Consider the following 18,834-nt stretch of genomic DNA (forward strand, 5'->3'; position numbering starts at 1 on the left):
AACGGAGGAGTACTACTACTTAAGATAAAAGAAGAATACTCGTGACTTCCATGTGACCCTTCGAAATTTTTATGAAGTTAAATGTGAAAGACATAACAACTCCTACTATGTCTCATTTCTTGCAAGATCTTCTTAAAGAAAGAGACAAGAGGACATATACAAAGTATATATCATAAGTAAATAAATGATAATATCTGCATTTTGTAGATTTTATGGCCTTTTTTAAGTGTTGTCATTATTGAAGAAGTGAACTATTGAATGTCAATAATTCTGCCATTATCAAAATTGTGGCTACAAAATTAATTTCAAGCAAAGTGTGAATATACAAAGCATCAGAAATAAATGATAATGTACCTGCATTTTGCTGATTTTTTGGCATTATAAGTGTAGTGCTTATTAAAAAAGTGAACTATTGAATGTCAATACAGTTGTCACTACTAAATTAAGGCTACAAAATTGATTTCAAGCTAAACTTTTACTCCAATAGTTGTGAAATCTTAATAGTTTAGTTGGTTTAGAGGATTCAATTCCCTTCTCCTCCCTCGAATTTAAAAAACAACAACAAAAACTCGATGGTGGAAACTCAAGAAACCATTATTCATTAACAACTTGGAATTACACACTAATAATTTACTAATAAAATGGGAAAAAAAAGTACTATTCAACTTCCAAAACCAATAAACAAATCAATCTATATATTGGTATAGATTATTATATAATAACAAGGTGAATTAACATGAGAAATGAATAATTGTCACATTCTTGTTCTGTCCATTTTCCAGTAGCGGCTAGTTGGAAAATTTGTTGTAACATGTAACACAGCCTGTCCACATTCCACTCCAGAGAGAAAGTTGGTAAGTGGGGCAAAAGATAGAGACCACAAACAGCCCCAATAGCTATCAATTCACTTTGTTGACAATCAAGATTTGAGAAAAAGATCAAAACTTTACCAACTCAGATAGCTCCATAATCAAGTGTAGGTACAATTCTTTAGTGAAATTGCAGCGTTCATCTTCTGGGGATGAAGAGTAAGTAAACAATCAATTGTCTTGTAGAACTTGGGCTTTACCACTTTACCTAAAACATAAGCTCTTGATCGAAGCTTGAAGTTTAATTTTAGTGGCACTGGCAATGGCGTCGCCCCTGATGGGGTGCTCAAACTTGCTCCACCTCCATATAATGGAATCTTGTTCCCTATAACTGATACAGCTACAACTCTTTGGCTCTTTCTTGATTGGTAGAATTTCTTCATCTGTGAATCAAATCCATTTCACATATCAACAAAAATTGAAAATATTTAACCATCCATTTGGTGCCACAAGAGCTCAGACTAAGGATTAAACAACAACATACCCAAGTGTGAGTGCCGAAACAATCATTTTCACTAAAAGAATCAAAATATGAAGTAAACACTCGAAGAAGCCAAAGGTGTTCTAGCAACTATTATATATATATAAACAGGCTAATTCTCTGCCGAAGAGGGTTTGGATAAACCCTTCGGCCCTATCTAACTCCGCCCCTGCCCAGTGTAGAGAGACTGTTTACCATAGACTGTGAGAGAACAGAAACTATAACAAAATGAACAATATGATAATCGAGCTATAGATTTAGGATAAAAGTCAGTTAAAATGCTTACAGCTCCGGATCCAATTGTGAGTTCTGAATATGAGAGATCAAGAGGGGATGATGTGACATGTACACCGAAAAATGATGCAGTATTACGGTAAAGGAATTTCACAGTAGCATTCATGGAGATCATATCAGTTGCTACTCCTGTAGCATCAGAACCAGCTTGAATCCCAAAATGATCAAATTTTATGGTCTGAAAATCAAAATACAACAAATACCCATTTTCAGATCTCCCATCAAATCATCGAAATTGTAGAATCAAAATGATAGAAACCAAAAAAAGAAGACTTACCCTCATGGTGATTTTGGGTTTCTGAGGTCGACTAGCACCCCAAAGGATGAGAGCAAAGAAAGAGAAAAGGATGAAGAAACCAACAATAAAAGCAAGGACATAGCAACGACGTGGAAGAGATTTACTGGATCTATCATCTTCAAGTAGCCCTTCTTCCTCAATAACATCACATTCCTTCCAGGGCTTCTGCCCTTTGCGGTGGTGACGACCGCCGACGCCGGCGGCGGCGTCGGGTAAAATCTTCCGAGATCCAGGCTTGAGGGAGCCGGAGAATCTGGAAGAGGAGGAATCACGGGAGTGACGGCCGACGGATGAGTGAGAGTGAGGAGGAGAACCCATGGGACTGATAACAGGAGTAGAGTGAAACGACGTCGTTGTCTTCTCGCCATCGTGAGAGTCACGTGACGGACTCTGAACGTAATACGCCGTCGGTCGACTATTGTCCGGCGATGAAGGAGCCAAGCTCGTATCTTCTGAATCAGTTTTTGTATGCATTTTTTTTTGGTTGAATCAAATGTGGCCTGAAGTCAAGAAATTGATGAAAGAAGAATTGTTGAAGTGTAGACACTGAAATTGGGTATCTCAATTTCTAGAATTTAATATGCAAAATGCAGGTACATAGTTTTGATTGACGCAACCAAAATGTGTGTTTTATTATAATTTTTACTATCCACCGACGGGACATAAGTGGAGAATCAAATAATAATAATAGCCCTAACAAACATTATACATTATTATATAGATAGAAAATGTTAAAAATATTTTTAGTCTCATTAATCAAATACAGCTGCCACAGAGTTGGCAACTCTAGTAGTACCACGCGTATTCAACATTACTCTTTTATCCAACAAAAAAATATGATAGATTTTACTTTTTGAAAGTTAATTTCAAAATTAAATTGAATGATTATTTATTATAAGCCAAAATATTTCTTTTTTTTTTTCTTTTTGTTGTGTTTGCAGTTAAATGTAAAATGAAACTGAGGGTCATGGAGGACTTTTGTTAATATAATTTGTGTTTGATTGTGAAATAATGTCTATTTTAGAAGAAGTGGAAAAAGTAAAGGAAAATGGTGGGTTGGGTGGAGTGGGATCCACATTTTAAAATTCATAGTACCATGTGAGTTGAGAAAAAAGAAAACCATTATTTCCCTTTTTTTTTTCTTTTTACAAGTAATAAAAAATAAAGCATGTGGGATGATGCATTGTACTATCTGCTTTTTTTCTCTTTGTCTTAAGGCAACCCAAGATGCTTCTGGTCATACATACACTTCATTGAATACTGCTATTATCACACCAAAGGATGTCGTGCAATTTATGAGATTATTAGATCTTAATCAAATTTCATGTAGATATCAAATATCAAATTTGAAAATAAAAAAAAGTACTAGTGAATAAGAAGAATACTGCTAGTACTTATTTTGATTCTTACTCCTGAAGTAAAATATGTACTGGCGGAAAGTGACATAATCTAGTGAACATATGAAAGTTAGATCATGTTATCCAGGTTATATAGAATGTGGAATGATGCAAAGGAGAAACTTTTTTTAAAAAAAATTCACATCCCGAATTTAGACATGAATTCAAACATTAAATTTCATTATTACTTCTTTTGTCTAATAATAGTTATCAACTATACTAAAACTAGATGTCTAGCAATACTTGTCCACTTTATAAAATCCACTAAGAGTTACATTTTTTCTTATTTGTTGTCAGAAGATGAAGCAACTATGCCAAATGGTCCTTGGTCTGTTTTAGGCTTTTGTTTGCCGGAATATCAACAATAAAAAGGTTACTAGTACTAGAATTAGGACCCTCTCTACATTCTACAAGATGTACAAGAGCCAAGACCATATTTTATCTTGGAAAAATTAGCTACTTACACAAACATTCCTACTATATTTACTAATTCTTCCTTTAGTATAAAATAATTATATATTATCTCACTAATTAATAATTTTATACCAGATTTTAAATCAGATATGTGTGTATACATATATTTTTGCTACCAGATACATTGAAATAGGAAGAGAGGCGAGCGAGATAGTCTATGTGTTCTAGATACATGTGAAACACATTAGATAATCCTAGATATATTTAGAAATACAGATAATAGGGAGAGAAGCGAGTGAGAGAGGAAAAGAGGTGAGCGAGAGAGTCATATAATCCACTTGAATACAATGTATCTGAAATAAGTTACACCTAATTTTAACCCCATATATCCAAAATATATTTATCTGAATGCGCCACATATATTTATCCGAAGTATAAATTCCTCCTTTTATCTTCCAATCGAACGGGCTTTTATGCCTATCCAGTATTGTTGGGCCGTCTCCTAAGAACAAAAAAGAAAGCCCATCTATTAAACATGGCCTTTTTGCTTGGGCTTAGAAAGGTCACATTAACAATTTGAGCAAATTATGATGAGTCAGTCGATTAATTTGCAATAGATGTCCCTTTTGAAGGTTAGTAAGCTAAGTACCTTGCATTTATAAACAATTGCACTCGAATAGGATTCCTTAATTAAATTAAGGGAAACTTACATAAATATACCTAAAATAAAAAAATATTTACCATTTATAGCAATAACATTTTTTTTTTCACTTGATCACTTTTAATACATTTATAATACAGTTTTAATACATATTACAAAAAACAATTATTATTCACATATAATACAAGTTTTATTGATGGATAATACATTTATCACACATTTTAATACACTTATAATACAATGTGTCAATTTTTTATCAAACAAACATAATATATTTTAAAAAAAAGTTATAGTACATATATATTGCATACATAATTCACTTTTAATACATATTGCAGATTTAACATAATATTGCTATAAATGATAATAAATAAATAAAAATCGCTAAAATTAGTAATTATTTATTAAAAGGTACCAATCTAAGTAATTTTTTCTTAAAGGAAAGTGGTTGACTATGATATATTCTTAAATCAATTGTAATTGTTAAACGTTATATTGGAAAAACCATTACTTTGAACAAGCTATGCCTCCTCTGATATAGTTTTTAGCAAGTTATATCGTGTCAATCTATTTTAAAAAAAATATTAATTAAGCTGTCATAATTCAAATATAATTTTTTAAAATAATCACTATATCTTGTCAACGTAGCCATCTTCTACTACAACCATATACCATTGATTGAACATTTTTTATTGGAAAAACTTTTTATTAATTTATTGACCATAATGCATATATGTGATACCAAACACACATTGAAAATTGAACTTTAGAACACTAAACTTATCAGCAATATATTCGTACTGATCATGTATATAGACACAAAATATTGGTGTAGATCACGGACTATATCAAAACAAAAATAGACAAAATACAGATGACTTTGACTAATGGTTCGTCAATAATTTCTCCTTACATTAAGGAAAAGATTTGTGAATTACTTACAACTGACTCAATCACTCTATTGCACCATTCCGTTAAGGCGGGCTGATGTAGGCTTTGATATTTATATACGGGTTCGATAAAATTTAATAACTTTGATGACATCGATTCTATTGTATTAAAAAAATGTCACCAAATAAATTCTCTATACGTTTCAATCTATAAGACAACTTTTTTATTTTTTAGTCAGATCTTTGGTACCTATTTAACTTCAGAACTCTTAATAGTTTATCCTTAATGATACGGTTTATTTAGCTACAAGAAATTCTATAGCTTTATTTTAGATGATAAAATTTCAATTTTTTTATCAGTTTCTCATAGCTTTCATATTTTTCGTTCTCTTGGTGACTCAAACTCACAATCTTAGAGCTGAAGGTGGAAAATATTTACCGGAGCAACACCCTCTTGTCCAATTACAAAAAATTATAAAGTTCAAATTCGAGATCTTCATATCACCCTACTGACTAGGCTTGAGTCCTCAACAGAAGTACTGAACATATAAGAAAGTTTATTTTTTTGGATGAGAAGTGTGAATTATCATCTTGAGATTCTCAATTGACGCTGGTAGAAAAGAGTACACTAGTCAAATATATGGAGACATTGGAAGCTTCATCCAAGAAATGGGCTTATTTTAGAGCATGCAGTCACGGGAGGCCACGGATTTTTGGCTCATCTTCCGGTCCGGTGGACCCATACATAGTAGCGGATTCAGAATTTTCATGATATTCGAAAAATTAAAATATAGTGCTTGTGATTTAAATTTGAAACGTGAACCTCCTAGCTAAACCACCTAGTCAACCTTAATTAGAAAAAATAATATACAATATAATTTTTACAGAATAAACACTCTCGCCCCTCCTAAATCCCCTGGCCTATAAGGGTGTACTACAATCATAAAAAAAAAATTGGACCATGATTATATATATCATCTAGCTCGTGATCACTAGTGTCCACTATCATTTTGTCAACCCAGCTTGGCCCATATTTGAACATTTTTTTAAGCACAAGATACAAATATATTTAATTCACTGACGGGCATGATAGGGTAATTAATTCTCAACTAGACTGTCTTAGAATTCCAGTTGGAAAATGCATGAATTTTGACTGGAAGCCTAAAATTCACATAGACATGAATTGAATTGTTATATATAGATATATGTTTTGTCTCGAGAGCTTTGGATTCAAATGAACGCATTACCCAGTATTGCAATGTTCAATGTCGCTTATTAAGGATTTTCAAATAGTTTTAAAGATCAGATAGTTAAGTCGGACATCATTAAATTATATAATCGTCTAGAACTACTAGATCAGATCAGTCTATTTGACAACTCTATATAATAGATCTGAATAGGGTATTAATCAATACATAGGGTATTAATGATATTACTCTCCAATTTGATTTATTGACAGTTCATGGTAACGCACCAATATCTAATGTGTCTTGCGTGCCTATATTTATTTATTTTATTCGACCGACAGCAATATTGAGAGGTATTGTTATAAATATGTTTTATTTTCTAAAAGTAGTCATAAATAAAATATAAATATATATAAAGGAGTGGCCATTGTAAAATGGTTCTATTTTATTATTTTTTAATTTAATACTTCATCTCATTATTGAAGCCTCCTTTGTTAGTTTTTAGTTATGAAACACCAAATTGTTAATAGCTACTCCTTTTGTCCCATATAAGTTGATTATCTTATTTTATATATTAGTTGTCCACTTTATTATATTATCCTTGCAATTACTTTGAAAAGTGTTCACATTTGTTTGTAAAATTCTCAAGAAGTTTTTTAAGGAGTAAATTAGTAAAATTATCTGATTTTTTAATATGCATGTTAAAAAGAAAATGATCAACTAATATGTGACGGAGGATTTACGTTGTTGATACTTTTGTAAATGTATCATTGAGTATTTTAGGAAAACCAGCAATTAGGTGTTTGATAATTAGTTGGAGAGTAAATCAGAATCTCAAGTAATTAATCTGCAAGTTATCACTTTTACTGATAGCACAAAAACAAATGTGAAGAATATGTAAGTTTATTTCACATAAATTATGTGTTACAAAACACATATAGAAGACAAATTATTAGTTAAGAGATCATTATTTCACTAAATCAGTTATGTCCTCTCAAAGGATCCACTCTTATACTTGTTGCAACAATTGGACTTTTGACTATGTATTTTCCTCTAGTTTCCATCCAGCTCAATGAACCATCAACCACAATATCATCCATAATTATTGGACCTTCTATTCTTAGTTTGTAGCTTTGCTTTTCATACTTTTCTTTGAAAATCAACTTATTAGGTACAACACTAACTTTAAATTTACCCATTGGAGTGATCGTTGCTGTGTATACTGATGTACCATCTTGTAAGTTAGTCACTGTTCTTTTGAATTCTTGAATCCTTTTAGGATCCGAATCGCTGCTGTTCCGGTTGAAATAACCAATGAAAGATGGATAGTTCAAGTCTAATGATGGGTTGGAGCAAGTGTAAGTTGAGGATCTTGTGATGGTTTGTATTTGTTTGGATGTGAAGTTCAAAGCACAAAGGAGATTAACATAATCTTGTGGTGTTGCATCATAGATGAGTCCGGGATCCAACGCCTTGTTTGGATCGATATGGCCAGCTCCCATAGCTAGAGGAGTAGCAACACCATTCTTCAAACCTGTTGAGACATATTATGGTTAAATAATTAAAATTGTGTTCTCTCTAACAGTTTAAGCTTACACATTTCAATATTTCCACATGTTTCGAGTTTTTTGATGAGATGTCAAACAGTTCAACATTACCTATGTCTTGGATGGGGCTTTGTGTGTTGTCCAATACATAGGCTGTGGTCATCATGGCGGATCGGATAGCCGCAGGGCTCCATTCAGGGTGTGCACTTTTTAGAAGTGCTGCTACACCAGAAGCATGTGGACAAGACATTGATGTGCCTGATATAATGTTGAAGTTACTATAAAGTTTTCCTGAGGTAACTTCAGTTACTGGTGTTTGTTGTGGCCATGAAGCAAGTATTAAGGCACCAGGACCCATAAGGTCGGGCTTTAGAATTATAGGACAGCTTGGTGATGGTCCTCTTGAGCTATAGCTAGCAACTTTTGGTGCTGGTTTAGCACCAATACGCGTCACTTGGAATTCAAGCTTTGCGTTAGGTGCAGAGTCCCTCCTAACGTACTCAAGAACTTTATCACCCTCTTGAATGTTCAAAAACACTGCAGGAAATTCACTTTGGAGATAGAATTCCAAGTCAGTTGAATTAGTTATGAAGACTGCACCAGAAACTTTTGAATTTCTTACACTGTAGACGTCCTCACTAACTGAATCATTCTTGTCAATGCAGACCACTATTTTGTGTGCATTTTTCTGCAGTTCCTTATCATCTTGGCAATCAACATAGCTAATGGAGGTTTCACTTGAACTAGAATTCCCCGGGTAGAGCGATAAGCCAGTGACCGAAACTCCATTTCCAAGTGTTAGTGTGCCAATAAACTCGCGGTCAACTGTGCCAGCAGCAACAGTGAGCACCCAAGGTGTACCATTGTGCAAAGTTTCCAGAAAAGGCCCTTCATTTCCTGCAGAGGTGGAAACAAATATGCCTTTCTCCAGTGCAGCAAATGCAGCAATTGCAACAGGATCTTCGTATAATGGAAGCGCGTCAATGCCTAATGACAACGACAATACATCTACACCATCTTCAATTGCTTGATCAATTGCTGCAAGAATATCAGACAAGAATACACCTTCTTCCCATAGAGCCTTGTACATGGCCACATGAGCCTTTGGTGCTACACCTGTAGCAGTTCCAGTGGCATAGCCAAAAAAAGATGCACCCTCTACACGACTTCCAGCAGCCGTGGAAGAAGTATGAGTCCCATGTCCATCCGTATCACGAGAAGAATCCATCGAAATGGTAAGATTCGGGTTGTTAGCAAGTAGGCCTTTATTGAAGTAACGAGCGCCAATGAGTTTCTTATTGCACAAAGAAGAATTGAACTGAGTTCCACTTTCACATTCTCCTTTCCATCTTGATGGTACTTCATTCATCCCATCATCACTATAACTTCTACTCTCTGGCCATATCCCAGTGTCAACTAATCCAACTATGACATCTTTGCCATAATCAGACTTTGGCCATACACCAGACTCAGAGTTAAGGCCAAGGAATTGAGATGTGTGAGTTGTGTCAACTTTAACCGACATATCCTTAATCGAAGAAACATAGCCGGGAGAGTTCTTAATAGCTTCCATCTCAAAAGGAGAAAGACTTGCACTGAAGCCATTGATGGCATTACTATAAGTATAAACTAGTTTAGAGGACAAGAAGTCTTTGCTATCTGATACAGAAGAAAGTGTAGTCAAGTACCAATTATGATGGCTAGAAAAAGCTTTTGGCATGGCTGACAAATCCATATGAATGATATAAGTTTCTGACTTTGCCAATTGAATTATAGAAAGCAACCAAATACACAAGGCAATATGATTTGCCATGTTGAGTAATATACTGAAAAGGGATATTTTCTTGAACATAAGCTAATTTACTTATATAGACAAGTGAGAGGTATGGGAAGCCAAAGTATTCCCTTTACTTCCAAATTGTCCATCACTTTGTCCATAATTTCACTATGTACCAAACATGCTATATATTATTGGAAGTTAGCAACAATTTCAACTCTGCACCCCTCTGCAATCATACAACTAGCTGTCTATTGATAATTCTCCATCTATCATTTTCAAAATTGCTTTAGTTCAAGACTTGTAGTCTTCTACCTTTAAATATAGGGAACAAGATATTTCTGGCTTGATTAATCAACCATTAAATCTGTCGATCGACGGCTATGCTTTTAAGTACTCATAATGCACAGTGATGGGAGTGGATCCCTCATACAGAAGTGCCATTGCCACCAAACTTACAATCTACTTATTTTTCTCTTAAACCCTTTCTCCACTCCTCTTTTTATCAGTCTTTTCTCATTTTGATAGTGACAACCAATATCATATAGCCATGGGCAAAAAGAGTAAAGGGAAAGAACCAATATATGGTGAACATTGCTTACATTACATATGATCCAAACAAATTGTTTTAAAGTGTGTGGGGAACCACCCATGTGTTTTAACTAAAGAGAAGATAGAAGTCACCAAAGGTGGAGCCAAGTAGGGCCGAAGGGGTTTATCCAAACCTCCTTCAACAAAAAATTACACTGCTCATACATGGTTAAAATAATTTTTTTATGTATGTGTAGTAGATGTTGAATCCCTTTTGGCTTTTTCGTCTATTTACTTCTTCATATTTTGAATCCATTTAGTGAAAATCTTGGCTCCACCACTGAGAGTCACTAGTCAAAATGCCAAAACCATTTAGTACAACAAGAATTTAAAGGTGGAAAGTTCTTCCCACTAGTAATATGAAAGTTATGATAATAAAGAAGACCTTAAAAGTCAAGAGTCTTCATAAATGCAGCATAACAAGATCTTCATTATTTTGTTTTGTTAGTTTCTCAAGTGACTTTTTGAAGAAAAAGGTTCTTCAGCATGACAAGGGGTGTTATGTTGTTTGGTCATATGATTTTGGAAAGGAAAGAATAAAATATTTACACGATTAGGTCACTTATATAAGAAATTCCTATGATAAGCATTAATCGATAACCTTGTAAAAATGATAATTAACCTGTTATCACATGTTTAACTAGAAGAATAGTATAACAAAATAATTTATATATTCATGTTAGTGTTGTACTCAATTTGAAACAAATTAAATTGTAAAAGTTTTTCTTATTGAATAGAATGAACCAAAATATAAGTTATCTGTTACTTGAAAGAATCTCCTACTAACTGAGATACTAAATTTGAAAGAAAACCAAAACAACAAGGTAAAGGAAATTGTAAGTTGCAACTGTCATTACCCAAAAAATTGTTGTTTTTATTTTCCAAAGTAAAAGGTAAAGGAATTTCAAGCATGTAAGTCATAACTGAGAATTATTTAATTATTGGAAATACAAGGCAGCAACATGTTTGATTAAAAAAATTGAGGCACTAACTTGTATGGGGGAATCATGTGACCTTAGCTCAATTATATGAATGGATTAACAATTAAAAAAAAGTGTCTGCTGCAGGGATGGCGATTCATAAATCAACCACAACAACATACTCATACTGAGTGTAATCCTACAAGTGGCGCTTAAGGAATGTACACAACCTTCGCGACTCTAGTAATGTATATCAAAATCAAGCAAGTAAACAGTAACTTGAAAAAAATGACAAAAAGAACAATGAAAGGAAACTTCTGATTCTGGATTTACTTTTTGATATTATAATCTGATATTCGAAATCTACTGGTCCTACTAATCGAGATTTGTGTCAGTAGCCTTCTGATTCAGAAATATAACTCTAAATTCCTCACATTTTGTTATTTTACTCTAGTTCTTTATGTACCAATTTTTTTTGGTATTACCAAGTTTGGATCATTGGTGCAACCACAGTTGGACTTGTTACAGCATGGAGACCAATTACATCCACCCAAGCTATCGATCCGAATACAACTTCTCCAGTTTTGTTACCGCTATATTCAACTGTCAATGTATAACTTAGCTTCTCATACTTGCTGCTGAAGGACAATCTTGAAGGATAAACACTAATGTTTGTGTTCGATGGCACGGTCATATTTATAGAATAGTTAGCAGGACCATTGCCAACGTTTGCCACTGTCCTTATGAACTTTTGACTCAGTGTAGCTCCAGTTTCATTAGTGTACAGTGCGATGAATGATGGGTAGTTAAGATCAGAAGATGCATTTTGACAAGTGTAGGTTGATGATCTTGTGATTGTCAAGATTTGCTTGCCAGTGAATTTCATGGCGCATAAAAGGTTTATGTAGTCTTGTGGTGTGGCATCATAGATAAGGCCTGGATTCAGGGCGAAGTTTGGATTAACTAGCCCTGCTCCCATAGCCAGAGGAGTCGCGATACTGTAGTTTAGGCCTGAATCTTTAATGGGAGAATTGGTGTTGTCAATGTTGATGGCACTAGTGATCATTGCAGAACTGATTGCTGCTGGACTCCATTCAGGATGCGCGCCTGTAAGAAGTGCAGCAATGCCTGAGGAATGTGGACAAGCCATGGATGTTCCTGAAATCATTGTGAATTCACTGCTCAATTCGATAGCTGGATATATTAAAGCTGTATAAACATTAGGAATCCAGGATGCCAAGACTAATGACCATGGTGCCATAATGTCTGGCTTCAAGATTCCTGGATAGCTTGGCGAAGGACCTCGTAATGAGTAAGTTGCAACGACGGGTGCTGATGTTGATCTCACAATTGTCTGTTGGAAGCTAATGCTGGCAACAGGATTGGCACCAGATTTAGCATAACTGATCACAGCTGCACCGTCCTCAGGGCTGATAACAACTCTGGGATATTCAAACTCTTCATTCTGGAAAATGATCGGATCGTCAGAGATGTATATAGCAGCAGTAGCAGAGGATTTAGCCATGGTATCAAATTGAAAAGGGAAATTTACATTTTCGCATATGATGATTCCATTATTGAAGTTGGATATGGAAGTTGAATTGCAACCCAATATTGACTCGTTGTAGATAAGTGGGAACTCGTTGACAAGGGCGCTAACAGGGTACGTTGACCAACCAGTGATCACTTGTCCATTTCCAAGAGTCAATTTTCCAGAGAGGACATGATCAATAGAGCCAACAGCAGTAGTCAAGAGCCAGGGGATTCCATTGTGGAGTCCTCCAGGGACGCCACCTACATTTCCTGCAGAAGCGGAAACAAGAATGCCTTTCTCCATGGCACCAAATGAAGCTATGGCAACAGGGTCTTCATACAATGGAACATTATCAAATCCCAGAGAGATGGATATCACATCGACACCATCAGCAACAGCTTGATCCATACCAGCAAACACTTCAGAAGCGAAGCGTCCTTCATCCCAAATGACCTTATATATAGCAAGCCTAGCACGTGGAGCGACCCTCTTGCTGTGCCAGTTGCATAGCCAAAAAATGAAGCACTCTCCACATAATTTCCACCAACAGTTGATGAAGTATGTGTGCCATGACCTTGTGTATCCCTGCCTGAATTCATACTAATTGTGGTATTAGGATATGCAGCTTTGTTAAAGTATTGAACACCAATTAACTTATTGTTACACATTGAAGCATTAAATTCTTGTCCAGGCTCGCATATACCCTTCCCACCTTGACGGAATTTCAGTCATCCATATAACTCCGACTCTCTGGCAATACTCCAGTATCAATGACACCAACAATCACATCTTCGCCATAATGAGAAGCTGGCCATAGTCCTGACTCAGGATTCAGACCAAGGAACTCAAACGTGTGAGTAGTGTCATGAGTGACCATTTTATCAGTAGAAGCCGAGACAAAACCAGGCAACTTTTCAAGAACTTGCAATTCATCCTCAGACATAACAGCACTGAATCCATGAAATGCATTGTCGTACGAATAAAGAAGCCTTGTCGGATTGATAGAACTTCCACTTGTTGTATCTTTCAACTTGACAGTTTCAAGAATTGAAGAGTGCCATAGCTCATGACTAGTAAAAGCCTTAGGCATGAATGATTTATCCATATGGATAATGTAAGTGGTTCTTTTTTGCTGATACTGAATTAGCTAATTAAGAGGAACAATAAGAACAACATACAAAGAAGAGGCACTCCTTTAACTAATCCCATTTTTTGGATTTACTTTTTTGCTTCAAAACTCAATTTCTTGTGTTATTTTTTTCATTTGCTCCAATGTGCACATATTTATACTAAGGCCATGGAGCATTGTTCTGCTTTGAAAACCAATTTTGGGGTTTCATTCTTAAGTTGGATTAGACCATTTTGTTTTATTTTTTTTTGCATAGGTATCATTATTAGTAGAATCCTCCATCAATTATTAACACTTTGTTTGGATGTTGTTACGTATTGTTTCATAATGTATCGTATTATATTGTATTGTTTTTGAATATATTATTTAGATAGATTGTATCGTCCTCTATCGTTACATAATGTCACACATCCATAATTTGAATGACAAACCTATAAGAAAAGTAGGGATTGGGTAGAACTACCATGAAAAAGTAGGGTAAAAGATAAAACATAATTATTAAATAATAAATAAAGACAAAATGAGAAGAAGATATTAAGGTAACAACGCAATCACACCAAATTGGTCGTTACATAAAATGGTTTTTTCCCTCCTAACCTAACGATAGATTTAAACGATATTGTACAATAGAAATTAGGGAAAATTGTGCAGAATAGCAAACATTCAAACCATATTAAATGCTATAACTACTATTTAGAAAAATTCTAATTCGCAGTTATAGTTTCACCCAATCTTGCTATTAGCCTGATTTGTATAATTCGTTTGATTTGTATAATTCGCTAATTTATATAAATTCAGAATTTGTATAATTCGGTTCCTAATTGTATAAATCCAGAATTTTGTATATGTTTGTATGAAAAATTCTCTAATTTATAATTCGCTATTTGTATACGATTTATGAAAAATTCATAATAAATTACCATGTTTGTATATTGCCAAGTGAAATATACAAACAGAGTTCTGAAAAATTCCTAATTGTATAAATATAGAATTTGTATATACTTACCCTATTTGTATATTCGCAAGCGAAATATACAAACGAGCAGAAATATACCACTCCAGCCTCTATAGCAAATACAACTATAATTATGGAGCGCAATTATCGAAACCATAACTATAGAACCTTATTATGTCTATTATGTTTGCTATCTCTAGAATTTTCTCTAGAATTTAAGCAACAATCATAATAAATTGAATTTAAACTAACAATACAATAAAATACTAGGGATAACAACCATCTCAACAAATTATAATCATTGTTAACTTTCTTGGCAGTCTAGTTTGTTATTTCCAAGATTGTTATGTTTCTAAATCTTTACAAGTTCTTGAAACCTCCCCATAAAACTTCAAGCATAAGCTAACAAGATAATTTGGCAATTGGCTAATACAGAACCCATTCAATTTGTCCTTTTTGTAAAAGTTAAACCTTTTCTAGAAATATAAGGTAAATTAAATCTCGACCATGTCCTTTTTGTAAAATTTTACGTGTTCAAACAAGATTGTTTAATTTATAGTGGTCCATGAGTTTGCTTTGATTTTTTTTCTTCTATAATAGTGATCCATAATTGAGAGCAAAAAGGTATGATCTTATTGGTATTGGTAATGAAGAAGGTATATTTATGCAAGAGGCTAAATATGGGAAATTTGCACTTTTAGTCACTCAAATATCACCAAATTTTGATTTTGGTCCTTATAATATTTATCTAACCACATTTAACCTTCAAATTTCAATTAATTACAATGTGCACTTTTGATCCATGTGATTGTAAATTTTCTCAACATTAATGTATATTAACCATTACACCATTTAATTAGCCATGCATATTTAGGTTTGTACGGTTAGTTACTTCATATTTGAAGATAATATTTGTTCTCACAATCTAAAAATGGATCAAGAACCTGCATTTCATTTGATTGAAGGTTAAATATACTTAATCATATATCAGAAGAACCATTAAATTCATAGTCTAAAAATCCCTGTGATTACCAAGTATGGATCATTGGTGCAACCACAATTGGACTTGTTACAGCATGGAGACCAATTACATCCACCCAAGTTATAGATCCGAATACAACTTCTCCAGTTTTGTTACCGCTATATTCAACTGTCAATGTATAACTTAGCTTCTCATACTTGCTGCTGAAGGACAATCTTGAAGGATAAACACTTATGTTTGTGTTCGATGGCACGACCATATTAATAGAATAGTTAGCAGGGCCATCACCAACGTTTGTCACTGTCCTAACGAACTTTTGACTCAGTGTTGCTGCAGTTTCATTTGTGTATAGAGTGATGAATGATGGGTAGTTAAGATCAGAAGATGCATTTTGGCAAGTGTAGGTTGATGATCTTGTGATCGTCAAGATTTGCTTGTGAGTGAATTTCATGGCGCATAAAAGGTTTATGTAGTCTTGTGGTGTGGCATCATATATAAGACCTGGATTCAGGGCGAAGTTTGGATTAACTAGCCCTGCTCCCATAGCCAGAGGAGTCGCGATACTGTAGTTTAGGCCTGAATCTTTGATGGGAGAATTTGTGTTGTCAATGTTGATGGCACCAGTGATCATTGCAGATCGGACTGCTGCTGGACTCCATTCAGGATGTGCGCCTTTAAGAAGTCCAGCAATGCCAGAGGAATGTGGACAGGCCATGGATGTTCCTGAAATCATTGTGAATTCACTGCTCAATCCGATATCTGGATATATTGAAGCTGTATAACGATTGGGAATCCAGGATGCTAAGACTAATGACCCTGGTGCCATTATGTCTGGCTTCAAGATTCCTTGATAGCTAGGTGAAGGACCTCGTGATGTGTAAGTTGCAACGACGGGTGCTGGTGTTGATCTCACAAATGTCTGTTGGAAGCTAATGCTGGCAACAGGATTGGCACCAGATTTAGCATAACTGATCACAGCTGCTCCATCTTCAGGACTGATAACAACACCAGGATATGCAAATTCTTCTCTCTGGAAAATTCTTGGATCGTCAGAGATGTATATAGCAGCAGGGGCAGAGGATTCAGCAATGGTATTTATTTGATCAAGGAAATGTCCATTTTCACATATGATGATTCCATAATTGAAGCTGGATAAGGAAGTTGAATTGCAACTCGATATTGACTCGTTGTAGATAAGTGGGAACTCGTTGACAAGGGCGCTAACAGGGTACATTGACCAACCAGTGATCACTTGTCCATTTCCAAGAGTCAATTTTCCTGAGAGGACGCGATCAATAGAGCCAGCAGCAGTAGTCAAGAGCCAGGGGATTCCATTGTGGAGTATTCCAGGAGTGATACCTGCATTTCCTGCTGATGCGGAAACAAGAACGCCTTTCTCCATAGCACCAAATGAAGCTATGGCAATAGGGTCTTCATACAATGGAACATTATCAAATCCCATAGAGATGGATATCACATCGACACCATCAGCAACAGCTTGATCCATACCAGCAAGCACATCAGAAGCGAAGCGTCCTTCATCAAAAATTACCTTATACATAGCAAGCCTAGCACGTGGAGCGACCCCTCTTGCTGTGCCAGTTGCATAGCCAAAAAATGAAGCACCCTCGACATAGTTTCCACCAACAGTTGATGAAGTATGCGTGCCATGACCTTGTGTATCCCTGCCTGAATTCATACTAATCGTAATATTAGGATTTGCAGCTTTAACTCCTTTGTTGAAGTATCGAACACCAATTAACTTATTGTTACACATTGAAGCATTAAATTCTTGTCCAGGCTCACATATACCCTTCCACCTTGACGGAATTTCAGTCATCCCATCGTCCTTATAACTCCGACTCTCTGGCCATACTCCAGTATCAATGACACCAACAATCACGTCTTCGCCATGATGAGAAGCTGGCCATAGTCCTGACTCAGGATTCAGACCGAGAAACTCAAACGTGTGAGTAGTGTCAAGAGTGACCATTTTATCAGCATAAGCCGAGACAAAACCAGGCAATTTTTCAAGAACTTGCAATTCATCCTCAGACATAACAGCACTGAATCCATGAAATGCATTGTCATACGAATAAAGAAGCCTAGTCGGCTTGGTAGAACTTTCACTTGCTGTATCTTTCAACATGACAGTTTCAAGAACTGAAGAGTGCCATTGCTCATGACTAGTAAAAGCCTTAGGCATGAATGACTTGTCCATATGGATTATGTAAGTGGTTCTTTTTGCTGAGGCTGAATTAGCTAAGAGGAACAATAAGAACAATAAGAATCCCATTTTTGGATTCACTTTTTTTTGCTCCAAAACTCAATTTCTTGTGTTATTTTCTTCATCTGTTCTGGTGTGCACATATTTATACTAATGTCATGGGAGCATTGTTAAGCTTTTGGGGTTTATTCTTAAGTTGGATTAGACCTTTTTTTTTGTTTTATTTGTACAGGTATCTTATTGGTATAATCCTCCATCTAATCATTGTTAACTTTCTTGGCCGGTGTATTTTGTTATTTCCTAGATTGTTATATTCCTATATCTACAAGTTCTTGAAATGTCACCATATAACTTCAAGCATATGCCAACAAAATATATTTTAATGCACATTTTGTCTGGAAACATTGTAAGAGATGTCCAATAGGCTAGAAAAAATGGACCTAAGTAGAAAATTTCTGGGATGTGACATTCCTTTGGAATTCACTATTTGGCAATCAAGTGGAAAGTCAGCATCAAAAGGCTTTGTTGAATGCAATTTGGAGCCAAACCAAAATTATAATGAGGAGGTCATGAATGAGTACACAGGGCAAAGTTAAACCTTTTAGCAAAATATCACCAAATTTTGATTTTGGTCAGTATAATATTTTTTTCAAAGCACATTTAACCTTCAATTAATTGAAA

General features: G+C 35.0%; 3 protein-coding genes and 1 pseudogene across 3 annotated transcripts; all 4 read right to left on the reverse strand.

The window, feature by feature from the left end:
• Window positions 1-573: 573 nt before the first annotated feature.
• LOC125855418 (uncharacterized) lies at window positions 574-2,609 on the reverse strand. Its single transcript, XM_049535142.1, has 3 exons — window positions 1,922-2,609; window positions 1,637-1,822; window positions 574-1,252 (listed from the first exon to the last, which is right to left on the reverse strand). Exons 1-3 carry the CDS (start codon window positions 2,414-2,416, stop codon window positions 971-973), a joined length of 963 nt encoding a protein of 320 aa, XP_049391099.1. The 5' UTR covers window positions 2,417-2,609; the 3' UTR covers window positions 574-970.
• Window positions 2,610-7,457: 4,848 nt separating this feature from the next.
• On the reverse strand, window positions 7,458-10,073 carry LOC125855409 (subtilisin-like protease SBT3). Its single transcript, XM_049535132.1, has 2 exons — window positions 8,150-10,073; window positions 7,458-8,025 (listed from the first exon to the last, which is right to left on the reverse strand). The coding sequence occupies exons 1-2, from the start codon at window positions 9,888-9,890 to the stop codon at window positions 7,472-7,474; spliced, it is 2,295 nt and encodes a 764-aa protein (XP_049391089.1). The 5' UTR covers window positions 9,891-10,073; the 3' UTR covers window positions 7,458-7,471.
• A 1,728-nt stretch (window positions 10,074-11,801) lies between these two features.
• On the reverse strand, window positions 11,802-14,069 carry LOC125855411 (subtilisin-like protease SBT3; annotated as a pseudogene).
• A 1,899-nt stretch (window positions 14,070-15,968) lies between these two features.
• Window positions 15,969-18,268, reverse strand: LOC125855412 (subtilisin-like protease SBT3). Its single transcript, XM_049535133.1, has one exon. It carries the CDS (start codon window positions 18,220-18,222, stop codon window positions 15,973-15,975), a length of 2,250 nt encoding a protein of 749 aa, XP_049391090.1. The 5' UTR covers window positions 18,223-18,268; the 3' UTR covers window positions 15,969-15,972.
• Between the last annotated feature and the right edge of the window lie 566 nt (window positions 18,269-18,834).

The sequence above is a fragment of the Solanum stenotomum genome, chromosome 2, assembly GCF_019186545.1.
Source record: "Solanum stenotomum isolate F172 chromosome 2, ASM1918654v1, whole genome shotgun sequence".
NCBI classification, from domain to species: Eukaryota; Viridiplantae; Streptophyta; class Magnoliopsida; order Solanales; family Solanaceae; genus Solanum; species Solanum stenotomum.